The sequence below is a fragment of the Aulonocara sp. 'chitande type north' Nkhata Bay genome, linkage group LG18 (assembly GCF_057382095.1).
Source record: "Aulonocara sp. 'chitande type north' Nkhata Bay isolate Kocher_YH1m ecotype deep benthic linkage group LG18, A_spYH_male_GT1.1, whole genome shotgun sequence".
NCBI lineage: Eukaryota > Metazoa > Chordata > Actinopteri > Cichliformes > Cichlidae > Aulonocara > Aulonocara sp. 'chitande type north' Nkhata Bay.
Window position 1 is genome coordinate 16,809,993 of NC_141361.1, and position 13,748 is coordinate 16,823,740.

General features: G+C 39.3%; 1 protein-coding gene across 1 annotated transcript; it reads left to right on the forward strand.

Annotated features, from left to right (window-relative positions):
• The first annotated feature begins 6,893 nt into the window (after nt 1-6,893).
• On the forward strand, nt 6,894-9,273 carry LOC147308296 (7-alpha-hydroxycholest-4-en-3-one 12-alpha-hydroxylase-like). The gene is made up of 2 exons (XM_086271197.1): nt 6,894-7,021; nt 7,133-9,273. The coding sequence occupies exon 2, from the start codon at nt 7,236-7,238 to the stop codon at nt 8,799-8,801; it is 1,566 nt and encodes a 521-aa protein (XP_086127323.1). The 5' UTR covers nt 6,894-7,021; nt 7,133-7,235; the 3' UTR covers nt 8,802-9,273.
• Nucleotides 9,274-13,748: the final 4,475 nt, after the last annotated feature.

Below are 13,748 nucleotides of genomic sequence, written 5' to 3' on the forward strand. Positions count from 1 at the left end.
GTAATGACACAAACACTAAATCCTCCTTCTCTGGTGCTGTTTTGTAGCAGTGTGTACACCTGAGACTGTCACCTGTCTGTCTGTCCTGCACTCTCTCTCTGTTTCTTTCTCTCTGATTGTGGAATAAAAGTATGAACATGTATTTATAAGTCACACTTGTGTTTGAATCCTGCAGCTTATCACACATTTGATTTCTATGTGTGACACCTGCAAGTGTCCAGAGTGAGAACAGACTGAGGGACCCACTGCATTACATCATCTGTGAGGCTTTGCACCCCTGATGATCCACCAGGACAATCTCAGCAGTATGTGAGGAAGAGGAGGAGGAAGAGCCAGCAGCAGCTGACAGATGGAGAGAATAGACAGACTGTTCCCTGTTTGTGAAGGACTGCTAGAAAAGTTTAAAATAACTAATTGTCTGTCCTGAATCAGTCTTATTAGGTAATGTTCAAATAATTTTATCATTCCAGTGTTTCCAGTGTGGGAGAAAGTACTCAGGGCCTTCAAGTTACGCACTATGAAAGGCAGCAACAAGTTTAATGTTCAGAAACCTAAAGTCTGTATCAGCAGCAGAATGGAACTAAAAATAAATGTTTGTTTCAGTTCTATGAAGCTTTGAGTATTTTGGATCAGTAGCACTGCTGTGTTTGTTGCATCATATTGCTGTAATTGTTTATATGCTTTATATATTCTGAGGTAAATTGATCTATAGTGTTACATCATATTCTATAAGGATGTTATGTGTTTGTATACTTTCTGCCCAGTTTGACCCATTTAGCAGACGTCAGCCTGTTTAAAGCTCTGATATCTATTCTGTATGACTTAAAGCAGTTATGACATGGTCTGATTTTCTCACCCAATAAAGGAATATTTAATACATCAGTCTACTCTTCATTTTATCAGAAACATATATATACTATTATATATTGTACATATATTTATTAGTTTCAGATGTAGCCATTCTTGTATTTTGCTTGTTTACATTATTGTATTTTGCACAACTCTGTTGCTTGTGAAGCTCGCACACAAGAATTTCACTCACATGTGCTGTACCAATGTACCTGCACATGTGATGTGACAATAAAAGTGATTTGATTTGAAACAGCTCACAGCTTGTACATTTTCTTTTTACACATGTATGTAAGCATTTGAGCCAAATTTAGTAATGCCAACATACTGAAGGAACAACATTTGTCTCTTATATATGATACACCTATATATGCACTGTCAATATACATTTTGAACCAGCTGCAGATGTCAGAGTAACAACTGACTGACCCCCACATAAAGTGCGTTACAGTAGTCCACAGGGGAAGAAATAAAAGCATGGATCACGGTTTCAAAGTGCTGCCTAGAAAGAAACGATTTCACTCTTGCCAGTCGCCTTAAATGATAAAAATGGACTGGTCCAACTTAAAACCAAGGGCAGTAACAACAGGTTTAAAATAAACCTCCAGGGGTTCCAAATGAAAAGAAGAGGACTCACAGGGGCCACTGGGTCCAAACACCAACAAATCTGTTTTCTTTTCATTCAAATTTAAAAAGTTTAGAGCCAACCAAGCTTTAATGTCATCTAGGCATGTCAAGAGAGGTTTTATTCAGATGCCATCCTTCGGCTTCAGTGGCAAATAAATTTGGCAGTCATTCCTATATACTTGTCTTTGAGTGAAGATTTAAGGTGGTAAGACATGTAAATAACTGCAACTTGAATCTGTACTGAAGCTCAGTATTTGACAAAGAGTTCATGTTCACTGCTGTAATACCTAATAATGACTAATATAATAACCATAATATTGTCCATATTATATTTACATTACCAAAGTGATATGACTTTAGTCTCATGAACAACATTAGCTAATTGTTATTTACTAGCTAATCTTAAATGACTGTTCAGTACAGAAATGAAGCCCAAAAATCATGTTTTACTGTCCTGTGGTCTCAGCCTCAGATACTTATCAAATCACACAAAGCTCTTGTAGAAACAAACAAACAAATGAAAAAAAAATATGTTCTCCTTCATTTCTGTCAAAAAAAGTTGTATGACACGTTTCCAGCTGTTAGTATCATAGTTGCTAGGCAACCTGGGAAGCGCAACGGAGACTAGAGCCCATGTGTTTGCAACAAACTTGCCGTTTATTTTACAAATCGAGCTCAACACTGCCCCTAGCGTCCTGGAGCACTTCCGTTGTGATTTGGAGTTTGCATGTGTTTTGAATTTTGTACGTGTTTTGGATTTTGCACGTGTTTTGGATTTTGTACGTGTTTTGTATTTTGTACGTGTTTTGTATTTTGCATGTGTTTTGAATTTTGTACGTGTTTTGGATTTTGCATGTGTTTTGGATTTTGCATGTGTTTTGGATTTTGTACGTGTTTTGAATTTTGTACGTGTTTTGTATTTTGTACGTGTTTTGGAGTTTGCACGTGTTTTGGATTTTGCACGTGTTTTGTATTTTGTACGTGTTTTGGATTTTGTATGTGTTTTGGAGCTTGTACGTGTCTTGGATTTTGTACGTGTTTTGGATTTTGCATGTGTTTTGGAGTTTGCATGTGTTTTGGATTTTGTATGTGTTGAGGAGTTTGTGCGTGCTATTTGGAATTTGTAAGTGTTTTGGAGTTTATACATGCTTTGTCTCTAGGGGCCACCGTAATTTTCATCAGCCTGTAGCCAACAATAGCAACAAATCCAGCCATCCCTGCAAAAAGCAAAAGTCACTAAAACAAAAATAAGACAGCAACATATCCCCCAAATCCTCTGAAAACTCACTCAATAAACCCAAAAACTTAAACTTTTCTGAGCACATATTTTATTTGTCCTTGTCATAATATGTACTCACCGACTGGGACAAATGGATTCTCCTTTGCCTTTCGCCAGAATTTGGACTCACTCTCCTCATAAGAAGACATCTCGCCTGAAACAAGAACGAGGTCGATTGAGTTCAAGCGCTTGTTGACCGTGTAGCAGTACAGCATGCAAGCTAATTCAGTGCTGATAGAAACCAATAAAACGCATAGAGAAACATGTCAGGAAGTATCAGGCTGTGCCTCACACAAAAAAAATCTCCAAAATCAGGCTTTAAAAGTCGTTCCCACGAAAGAGGCCCGAGAGTCGCTATTAACAGGACATGAAAACTTCAGAGGTGACAGATGAAGGGCACGGACTAGACCCATCTTTCACAGACCTAACATTAAACAACTGTGCCTGATATGACGCGACACTTTTAAGTAGTATTATATTTAAATATTAGATATTTTGAAAGGGAAGAATTTTTATTCAGCTGCGAGGCCTTTCCGTGTGGTGCGGGAGAAAAATGTGGAAAAGCAACAACTCTAGAGTTAAGATGAGCTACACTTTAAAAAGCACGTAAAGACACTTCCACCGAACTGAAGAGGGCTCCCTCTTACCTGCTTTAAGGTGTCGTTAGCTGGAAGCACCAGTGAAAGAATTATCCGCGGAGATCTACGTCTCCTCCGAGCAGCAGCCTGTAGTTATGGAGGAAGTAATAAGCCGGCATCTACGTGATACATTCTGCGTGCTACTTAACAGTTCCCTCGTATGCATGCCTAACGTCAGCAACCGCTGTGCTGTGTTTACGTTCAAACAGAATGTAGTAAATACAGGCAACATCTTCGAAAGCCTTGGACCTACAAGCTCAAGAAGGCGGAGAAAGTGGATGAGGTCCTGTTAGCATTTTCACAACATGTGGAACACGACCCAGTGTGACCTAGAGTAATGTGTGTCTACAAAGGATATGCTGGAGCACTCTCTGTATGTGTTAATGTGCTCTGGTTTTGTTTCAGTTTACTATACTGTCATTGCTGTAGGTCAGGGATGTCTAACTCATTTTACATGGTGTGGGACATAAGTGGGCCAGACAATTTAATCCTGGAGATATTTTATTATAAGCCAAAAGAAGTGTTAAAGAATTTCAAGAACTTATTTGAACAATCTCATACACTTGCACACCTTCGTACATAAAGTTTCTTTTTGCACAATGCTAAGTACATTGAAATACAGGGTAAGTATGTTACAGTTTAAACCAAAACAATAAGTCAATAGGAAAAAAAAAATAGGGTAAGGAAGGAAGTGGTTGGCTGCAAAACAATAACAACTATATCAGTTTAAAGAAACTACAGAGTACACTCAGACTGGAAAGCTGTTCTAACAGTTATTTGGCAATAACAGGAAAAAGAAGCTTTTTCATACCCAGTCGTAGGGTGTAATATGTAGCTATAAAAAGTTACAGCACATGACAGTACTGAAGAGCATGAGCAAACTCAGACAGTGGAAAGATCACCAGATTACCCAGAGGTGAGTTTAGCCAGAATACTCAGAGAGCAACTCACACTGATCCATAGAGCAGACAAAACCCAAGCTTCAGGCCCTGCAACGATGAGACAGTCCAGAACATAAGACCAGCGGGGAAGTAGGAAGGAAGCAAATAATCAATATTCTTTTGATTATTTTAATAAAATTTATTTCGGTTAAACAGTGTAACACAGAAATGTGCACAGTTGTGTTTAATGGCAGACAATTAATGTAGTTCACATACAGTTCATATATGCTACATTATACAGTTGATATAGCAGCATACCCTGCTTCTAAGCCACATTGTCACTTGTGTTGATGTTTAGATTAACACCTGTGCTGTTTTCTTTTAAAAAATAAAATAAAATAAAATAAAATAAAAGCTGAAAAACAGTTAAGCACTCAATTATGCTGATTCTTTTTGTTGTTCGCCATTAAAACAAAAGTCCACTAGATGGCGCAACATTCCCACTGAATTCAGTAGATCAGCGTGCAATTAAATTAATAGAGTTTAACGTTCAAAGACAAATCTCCAGAGGTGGGACCAAGTCATTGTTTTGCAAGTCTCAAGTAAGTCTCAAGTCTTTATCCTCAAGTCTCAAGTCAAGTCTCAAGTAATGTCAGGCAAGTCAGAGTCGAGTCTCAAGTCACTGGTGTAAAAGTCCGAGTCAAGTCACAAGTCTGAAATTTTGAATTTCAAGTCCTTTCGAGTCTTTAAAAAAAAAAACAACGAAAAAATAATGTTGCAGTTATATGCTAAATGTAAATATTAGACCATGTAATTTTAAAATCTGTGTTTTTCTCAACACATGACAAAATAGTGAACTTAGAAAATATACACAAATTGTGAAATTGCACCTCTTTAAAATGCAGCTCAATTAAACCTAGCTCCAAGAATAATTTTCACCGACAGTTCTGAGATAAGCTGCATGTTATTCTTGGATGCGGTTGTAGGACCGGCTTTAAAACCGCATGACCAAAGTATCATACACATTAAAAAAAACTGTATCACCAACGTAGCCTGGACAACATTTGCTAGTTAGATGAAGTCAGCTATCTCATCTTAGCATATTTATATGCATATTTATAATCATACGCTTCTTGGAGTGAGTGCATACACTCATGAAGTTTAGTAACTTCAGGTCACTGCAACAAGCCCAGGTACAGTTTACCGACGGATGGGTGCAGGACCTTGAAATGCACCGTGTAGAAAGTAAAGACCATCGTACGTATCATAAGTTTACCAGTCTCACAAATCGTCATCATAAATACACATTCATTAACCGTTTATTAATAGGACCTTTGAGCTCAACGGTAATTAATTAGTAGTGGAAATAATTTCTGGTAGCATCACAGAAATGTAGCAGTGACAATAATATTGTATGCTGTAATCGTACTGGGCAATTAGTGATACAAAAAACCTGTTTTATCCTGTGAATAAAAGTATATGTTTTTGTCAATGTACCATAATAACAGAAGCGAAACGCAATATTGTGTCAGGACAATTCACTATTTATGCACAATAAATAAAGGAGCATAGCGCGACAATTTCTGTTCAGCGCCAGACTTACTTGTAACCTATATCACCAATTATGTTAAGAAAAATGACGTATTAACTACTAAAAAACACTGACCTTCGTGTAAATGCTTGGAGCAGACTAACCTGTGAGCTGGAGTGTTCTGGGACGTTATATTTGATCTTTGAATGGCTGCAATCCAGGCCATCCATCATGTCTTTGTTACTTCGGAAACATGGCTTGAACAATTTCTCTTCAACGACATAATCCGATAACAACCGATCTCTTTACCCGTCGGCTTCCCGTGGCTGTCATGTGACCGGCTATTGCAGTTAATAATACAACGGCTTCTTGACATTTTTGTGTTTCTTTTTATCGCTGTGATTTCAATTGAAAGCCTGCGTGCGCTAGTACCTCTTGCCACGAGTTCCCAGAATCCTTTGCGGTTCTACCCGTGAATGACGTCACATTTTCAATCTCTATATAATATGCGTGTTAAATTTTATATTTGGGGTAAAATATCAAGTCTTTTCAAGTAAACCGGTTCAAGTCCAATTCAAGTCCCAAGTCATTGGTGTAAAAGTCCAAGTCAAGTCACAAGTCTTAGAACATTTTTTCAAGTCAAGTCTAAAGTCATAAAATTAATGACTCGAGTCTGACTCGAGTCCAAGTCATGTGACTCGAGTCCACACCTCTGCAAATCTCTAATCATTTATGATCGGTAATGGGTTTCAGGGTCAGTCACACAATGCATGCGAGCTTTCAAATGCAGGCCGAAGTCAGCTTTTTTTCTTTTTTCTTTCTAGTTATCGCAACCATAAAACTAGAACATGTATAATCTCCAGGAAAATCTGTAAAACGCGTCCTTCCCACATGTTTCAGCTCAATAGTTTCCCTTTTGGACAAAACAGTTTCTGAGTATTGGTTTGTTTTGCTTGCCTTGAGAAATCTGCAGTTTTTCTTTTCTTTCTTTGTTTGGTGCTATGAAACATTCAGTCTGTAATGAAAATCAGCTGGCCTCGATACCTCCGATCTTTCGTCGGGGAATAAACGGATGAGAATGGAATTCTGCTGCATGCCAGATGTTAACTGATTGAAGAACTCAGTTCCAGAGAAATTTGACACTGACTTCAAAGACCATTTACGGGTTGTTGATCTTGATTTTAAGGATGTTTGAATATTATCGGATTGCATAACGGTAATTATAAGCAATTAAGATGAAAATTATTCTTCCGCGAAAGTACATTGTTGATTGAACACAATGTGAATTGTTGCTTGTATTCAGGAGGCCTTTGCTTTTTTTCCCCAGGACTATTTAGTTATCAGTTCCAGGAAAGCTGAAACCCGTTGGGCTTGTCAGAGGGGAGGAGCAAAGGTCTGCTCATTATAGCAGACCTGAAACTTTCCTTCAGATGAATCTGTGCTGGTTAACTGAATCAGTCATGGAGCTGCTGCTGCCGATACTTCTTGGCTTTCTTGCTTGTCTGGTCGGAGGGCTGTACCTTCTCGGAGTGTTCAGACAGCGGCGACCAGGAGAACCCCCCCTCGATAAAGGGCTCATTCCTTGGTTGGGTCATGTCTTAGAGTTTCGCAGGAACACCTTGAAGTTCCTAGAGAGAATGAAGAAGAAGCACGGTGATATATTTACAGTACAGCTGGGAGGGTTTTATATTACATTTGTCCAGGACCCTTTTTCATTTGGGGGGTTCGTTAAGGAGAGTCGGGACAAACTGGACTTTCGAAAGTTTGCAGTGCATCTGGTGCACAGAGTGTTTGGATACAAAGCTGTTGAAGGGGAGCACATTGTTCTCCACAATTCCAGCAACAAGCATCTGAAGGGGGAAGGTCTGCAAGAACTGACCCAATCTTTTATGAGTAATTTGCAGAACATGATGTTGCACAACATTGGATCAGCTGCAGAGGACAGGACCTGGAAAGAAGATGGACTGTTCAGGTACAGCTACAATGTTGTTTTCAGAGCTGGATATTTGGCCTTGTTTGGCAATGTGCCACCCAAGTCAGAACAAAGTGAGGAGAAAGCCAAAGAGAAAGACAGAGCTGAATCAGAAGCTTTGTTTCAGGAGTTTCGTAAATATGACCAGCTCTTCCCCAGACTGACGTATGGGGTCCTCCCACCGATGGAAAAGTTGGCTGCAGAGAGGTTGAAGGCATACTTCTGGGATGTTCTGTCAATACTGAAAATGAAAACAAAGGACAATATCAGTGGCTGGGTGTGGGACATACAGCAGGGTAAAGAGGAGATGGGCATCGATATGTCAATGGTAAACAGATACATGTTTGTGCTTCTTTGGGCCTCTCAGGGCAACACAGGGCCTTCTTCATTCTGGCTGCTGCTCTTCCTCATGAAACACCCAGAAGCCATGAAAGCAGTGAAGGAAGAAGTGGATAAAGTTCTGAAAGAATCTGGACAGGAGGTCCGGCCTGGTGGTCCTATGGTCAACCTGACCCGTGAAATGCTGTTGAAAACACCGATCCTGGACAGTGCTGTTGAAGAGACCCTCCGACTCACTGCTGCACCCCTCCTCACCAGGGCAGTGATAAAGGACATGACCTTCAAGATGGCTGATGGGCGAGAATATTTACTTCGCAAGGGTGACAGAATTGCAATCTTTCCTTTCAGTTCTGTCCACCATGATCCAGAGATCCATCCTGAGCCGCACTCATTCAAATATGACCGCTTCCTGAATCCAGACGGGACCAGGAAAACTGATTTTTACAAAGCAGGAAAGAAGGTAAAATATTACACCATGCCCTGGGGATCTGGGGTCTCCATGTGCCCTGGCCGTTTCTTTGCCACCAATGAGCTGAAACAGTTTGTTTTCCTCATGTTGGTCTATTTTGAACTTGAGCTGATGAATCCGGATGTGAAGATACCTGAAATTGACCTCAGTCGATACGGATTTGGAACGATGCAACCTGTCAGAGATGTCCAGTTCAGATTCAGACTCAGATATTAAGCCAATCAGATGAAAATGAAACTGTGCTTTTCTTTTTCTTTGGATCAAGATGGTTTGATGAGCACTTCCAAACTATGGAAGCAGATTTAAATCTAAAGTTTTTGACGTGTTGGTCAACTGTAACAATTCAATATGCAAATGCACTGATATTCTAGACATGTATATGTATATTGAACACATTCTGATCATAACTCTTCTTCTTTAAGTAATTTGCAGATCAGCAATCAGATTAAATCCAGTTAGAAATGATATTGATGGGCATTGTTTAAGATAACAACAATTATGATTATTGGTTATTAATTATTATTGTGAATGTTCCCTTTTTTTCTGTAATTGATGTGACATGTGCACTTAGAAATTGAGACGATTCATGTATATCGTAGTCAGTTTCAATTTTTAGTTCAATTTTCTATGTACATTACAAGTTTTTGCTTTTTGTTTTTTCCAAAATAAATTTTTTTTGTAAATGTCAGATTTTGGAGTTTTATGTGAGCCTCTTTTAAAACTCAAAAAACCAAAACAAACAAAAACAAAGTTATAGGCTGACTTCAGTCAACTCAGTGACATAGATTCTTTTACTTGTTCCCTACAACAAAATCCAATAGATGGCAGCAGATTCCCACATTCCCAATGTTTTTAAAATAAACAATAAATTGTACAAAAACACAGAATCTTAGAAGAATGATACAAATGAATACTAATATACGTGATTTTATATTTAATTTATTTTAAAATGAATGTCAGGAGTTTAAATACATACTCCAGTTTAAAAATAAAAATAAAATTAGAAACTTTTGGCAGTTATCTTATTGTTCATGCTTTACAGGTTAAAAAATTCCATTCACAGAATGGCTGGCTCACCACTTTAGTGATGAAACCTCAGTTACAAAAATGCTTTTGTGAATTTTGCTGAAGTTGCAGATAAATAGTAAGAATAAATGCATTTGCCTGATTAATAACTTAGAAGGTTATAATAAGAAGGATTTTGACATTCAAACACAAATTAATCATGAACAGAAATTATTTCAAGGTCATTCACACAAGGCAAGTCTGATTTCAAATGCAAATCAGGGTCAGATTTTTTTTACAACCATAAAACACGCACACATAGATAATCTCTAGGACAGCGTGGGGAGAAAAAAAAACAAGGAGTTTGTCTTCTGTGGTTCAGCTCAGTGCTGCTCTTTTAGGCCAAAACATGACAGTTTCTGTGTCTAATTGGAGTAAGCCAGACATGTTTTTGTTTGCCTTTGCCTTTAGTGTTCTTTGGTCTATGACTGATGCTGTGAACCATCTTTTGTAAAGTTCATTTAGCAAAACCAACAAAAACACTCCGACAGTGCAATTCCCCCTGAACTCCGTGACCTTGACCCGATGTTGCACCATATCGATTTTTCGCTTTCACGTGTTTTCTTGATCCCTTTGGTGCTCTCATCAGGAAAGTTCAATCTCACCACTAATGAAAACAGTTAAGACATTTTTAATAACACAGATTCATCACTGCAAAAGAAAGTGAAATGAAATCTTTATCAAATATGTAAAAACATGCAAAGCCAGTCAATCATTTTTGAACTTCAGCAGACTGTCTCGACTATCTACCAGACATGTGCAGAGGGGCCGGCAGGGGCTTGAGCATCTGCCCCTTTCCTGATGGGTGCCCTTTTCTTGAGCCTTTTTTTTTAATGTGTGTGTAAATACAAAATATGAGTAACTGTATTCCGTTACAGTTACCGTTTAAAAAGGTGGTATTTAGAATACAGTTACTTTGTTGAAATAAATGGATTACACGGCGGTACTTCCCTGTTTCATATTGTCGCGGGTCAGGACTGTTTGGGTTTTGTTCGACAGCTATGTTCTGTTGTTCCAGGCGGCAGCGTTACGGTTGCCATGGTTACAGGGTGACGCTCTCTCTCTGCGTGTTTCCTGGGTGAGAGAGCGCCTTTTTGTTGTTGTTGTGCTAAGCTAACAGGCAGAATGCTACAGGTATAGCTCTAAAGAATGTAGCATCATAGGCAGTGTAGTCCGTGCTGCAGGGAGAATGGACTGCCATACACGTTATGTGTCTGTGAGCGAGGGAGGGAGAAAAAGTAAAAGTAAAAGCTGTCATCAAGCAAAAACGGGAGCTGGAAGCATGTAAATATAATAATAACCACTGCAGCCAAGAAGAGTGCCTGACGAGCCCAGTTGTAAGTAAGCTATTAAGACTCGACTGTACACCGCAGAGGTGTGGACTCGAGTCACATGACTTGGACTCGAGTCAGACTCGAGTCATTAATTTTATGACTTTAGACTTGACTTGAAAAAATGTTCTAAGACTTGTGACTTGACTTGGACTTTTACACCAATGACTTGGGACTTGAATTGGACTTGAACCGGTTTACTTGAAAAGACTTGATATTTTACCCCAAATATAAAATTTAACATGCATATTATATAGAGATTGAAAATGTGAGGTCATTCACGGGTAGAACCGCAAAGGATTCTGGGAACTCGTGGCAAGCGGTACTAGCGCACGCAGGCTTTCAATTAAAATCAGTTATACAGCGATAAAAAGAAACACAAAAATGTCAAGAAGCCGTTGTATTATTAACTGCAATAGCCACGGGAAGCCGACGGGTAAAGAGATCGGTTGTTATCGGATTACGTCGTTGAAGAGAAATTGTTCAAGCCATGTTTCCGAAGTAACAAAGACGCGACGGATGGCCTGGATTGCAGCCATTCAAAGACCAAATATAACGTCCCAGAACACTCCAGCTCACAGGTTAGTCTGCTCCAAGCATTTACACGAAGGTCAGTGTTTTTTAGTAGTTAATACGTCATTTTCATAACATAATTGGTGATATAGGTTACAAGCAAGTCTGGCGCTGAACAGAAATTGTTGCGCTATGCTCCTTTATTTATTGTGCATAAATAGTGAATTGTCCTGACACAATATTGCGTTTCGCTTCTGTTATTATGGTACATTGACAAAAACATATACTTTTATTCACAGGATAAAACAGGTTTTTTGTATCACTAATTGCCCAGTGCGATTACAGACTGCGGTAAAGTGAGCCGTCATTTGTGAGCCGCGGTCAAGCCAGCCGCCTCCTATCCGCGCGGTGATTACAGCATACAATATTGTTGTCACTGCTACATTTCTGTAACGCTACCAGAAATTATTTCCACTACTAATTAATTACCGTTGAGCTCAAAGGTCCTATTAATAAACGGTTAAGGAATGTGTATTTATGACGACAATTTGTGAGACTGGTAAACTTATGATACGTACGATGGTCTTTCGTTCTACACGGTGCATTTCAAGGTCCTGCACCCATCCGTCGGTAAACTGTACCTGGGCTTGTTGCAGTGACCTGAAGTTACTAAACTTCATGAGTGTATGCACTCACTCCAAGAAGCGTATGATTATAAATATGCATATAAATATGCTAAGATGAGATAGCTGACTTCAAATGTTGTCCAGGCTACGTTGGTGATACAGTTTTTTTTAATGTGTATGATATTTTTGTCATGCGATTTTAAAGCTGGTCCTACAACCGCATCCAAGAATAACATGCAGCTTATCTCAGAACTGTCGGTGAAAATTATTCTTGGAGCTAGGTTTAATTGAGCTGCATTTTAAAGAGGTGCAATTTCACAATTTGTGTATATTTTCTAAGTTCACTATTTTGTCATGTGTTGAGAAAAACACAGATTTAAAAATTACATGGTCTAATATTTACATTTAGCATAACTGCAACATTATTTTTTCGTTTTTTTTTTTTTTAAAGACTCGAAAGGACTTGAAATTCAAAGTTTCAGACTTGTGACTTGACTCGGACTTTTACACCAGTGACTTGAGACTCGACTCTGACTTGCCTGACATTACTTGAGACTTGACTTGAGACTTGAGGATAAAGACTTGAGACTTACTTGAGACTTGCAAAACAATGACTTGGTCCCACCTCTGGTACACCGTGTTCGTGTTTTCCTCCAAAAACAATAAGTTCTGTTGGAGCAGCCTTTCAACGCCTCTCTCTGTCTCTCGCAAGCAAAGTTGACCCAGACAACAAAGTAAAACTAATTTTCGGCTACGAGCCCGACACAGAATTACCATATTAGCCAGAGGTCCCTTTACTACATTCGGAGCCGCGGACCTTCAGTGACAGTAATAAATCACAGCAATAGTACATTCACGTAGTTGTAAACAGCATGATAATATATTAAGTAATCCAAAGTATTCAGAATACATTATAGAATCAGGGCTCTAGAGTGCGACCAATTTGGTCGCAAATGCGACCAAATTTTTCAGTGGTGCGACTAAAAATAAATATTTGGTCGCACCTGTGCGACCAACTGTTCTGGTAACAAAAAAAAAAATCTCTGTAACTCTCCGTGTGGTCAACAACAGACACACATTATGCCCCTATCGTGGACTAAACCAATCAGAGATAGTCAGGGGCGGGACCTCTCTGATTGGCCGTGGTCCAGTTGAAAGTGCAGGTGGAAGAGAGAGGTGAGTAGCTTGAATAAAGCGATATCAATTCATTAACGGATTCCACACAAAGACCTAAACACGGAGCGGACCCAACACATCAGAATCAGCTTCGTCTTTCTCGGCTTTCTCACCCGATGGCCTGAACACGGACACGCTGTCGGAGCTTAGTGATTCTTCGGGTCCGCGCTGTGTTTACGTCTTTTTGCGCTGATTCTGAGCTGCAGGTTTTGCCTCTCTCCAACCAAAATTCACCGAGCCTGCAGCAAAAGAAGCAGCAAACTGCGCTTCACATTTGATCAATGTCGTCATGAATTCCCTCTGACTTTTGCTGTTTTGCTTCCACCACGATAAAAATCACACTTCCTGCACAGCTCTCTCTCTCTCTGTACTTCAGGAACAGTTTCCCGTCTCAAATCTGTTTTCTGCATTATTCATTCGCTTATTACCCACCAGTCTAGCGTTGTTTACAG

Excerpts from the sequence above, each read along its gene's own strand:
- LOC147308296 (XM_086271197.1), top strand. The coding sequence starts at position 7,236 with ATGAATCTGTGCTGGTTAACTGAATCAGTCATGGAGCTGCTGCTGCCG.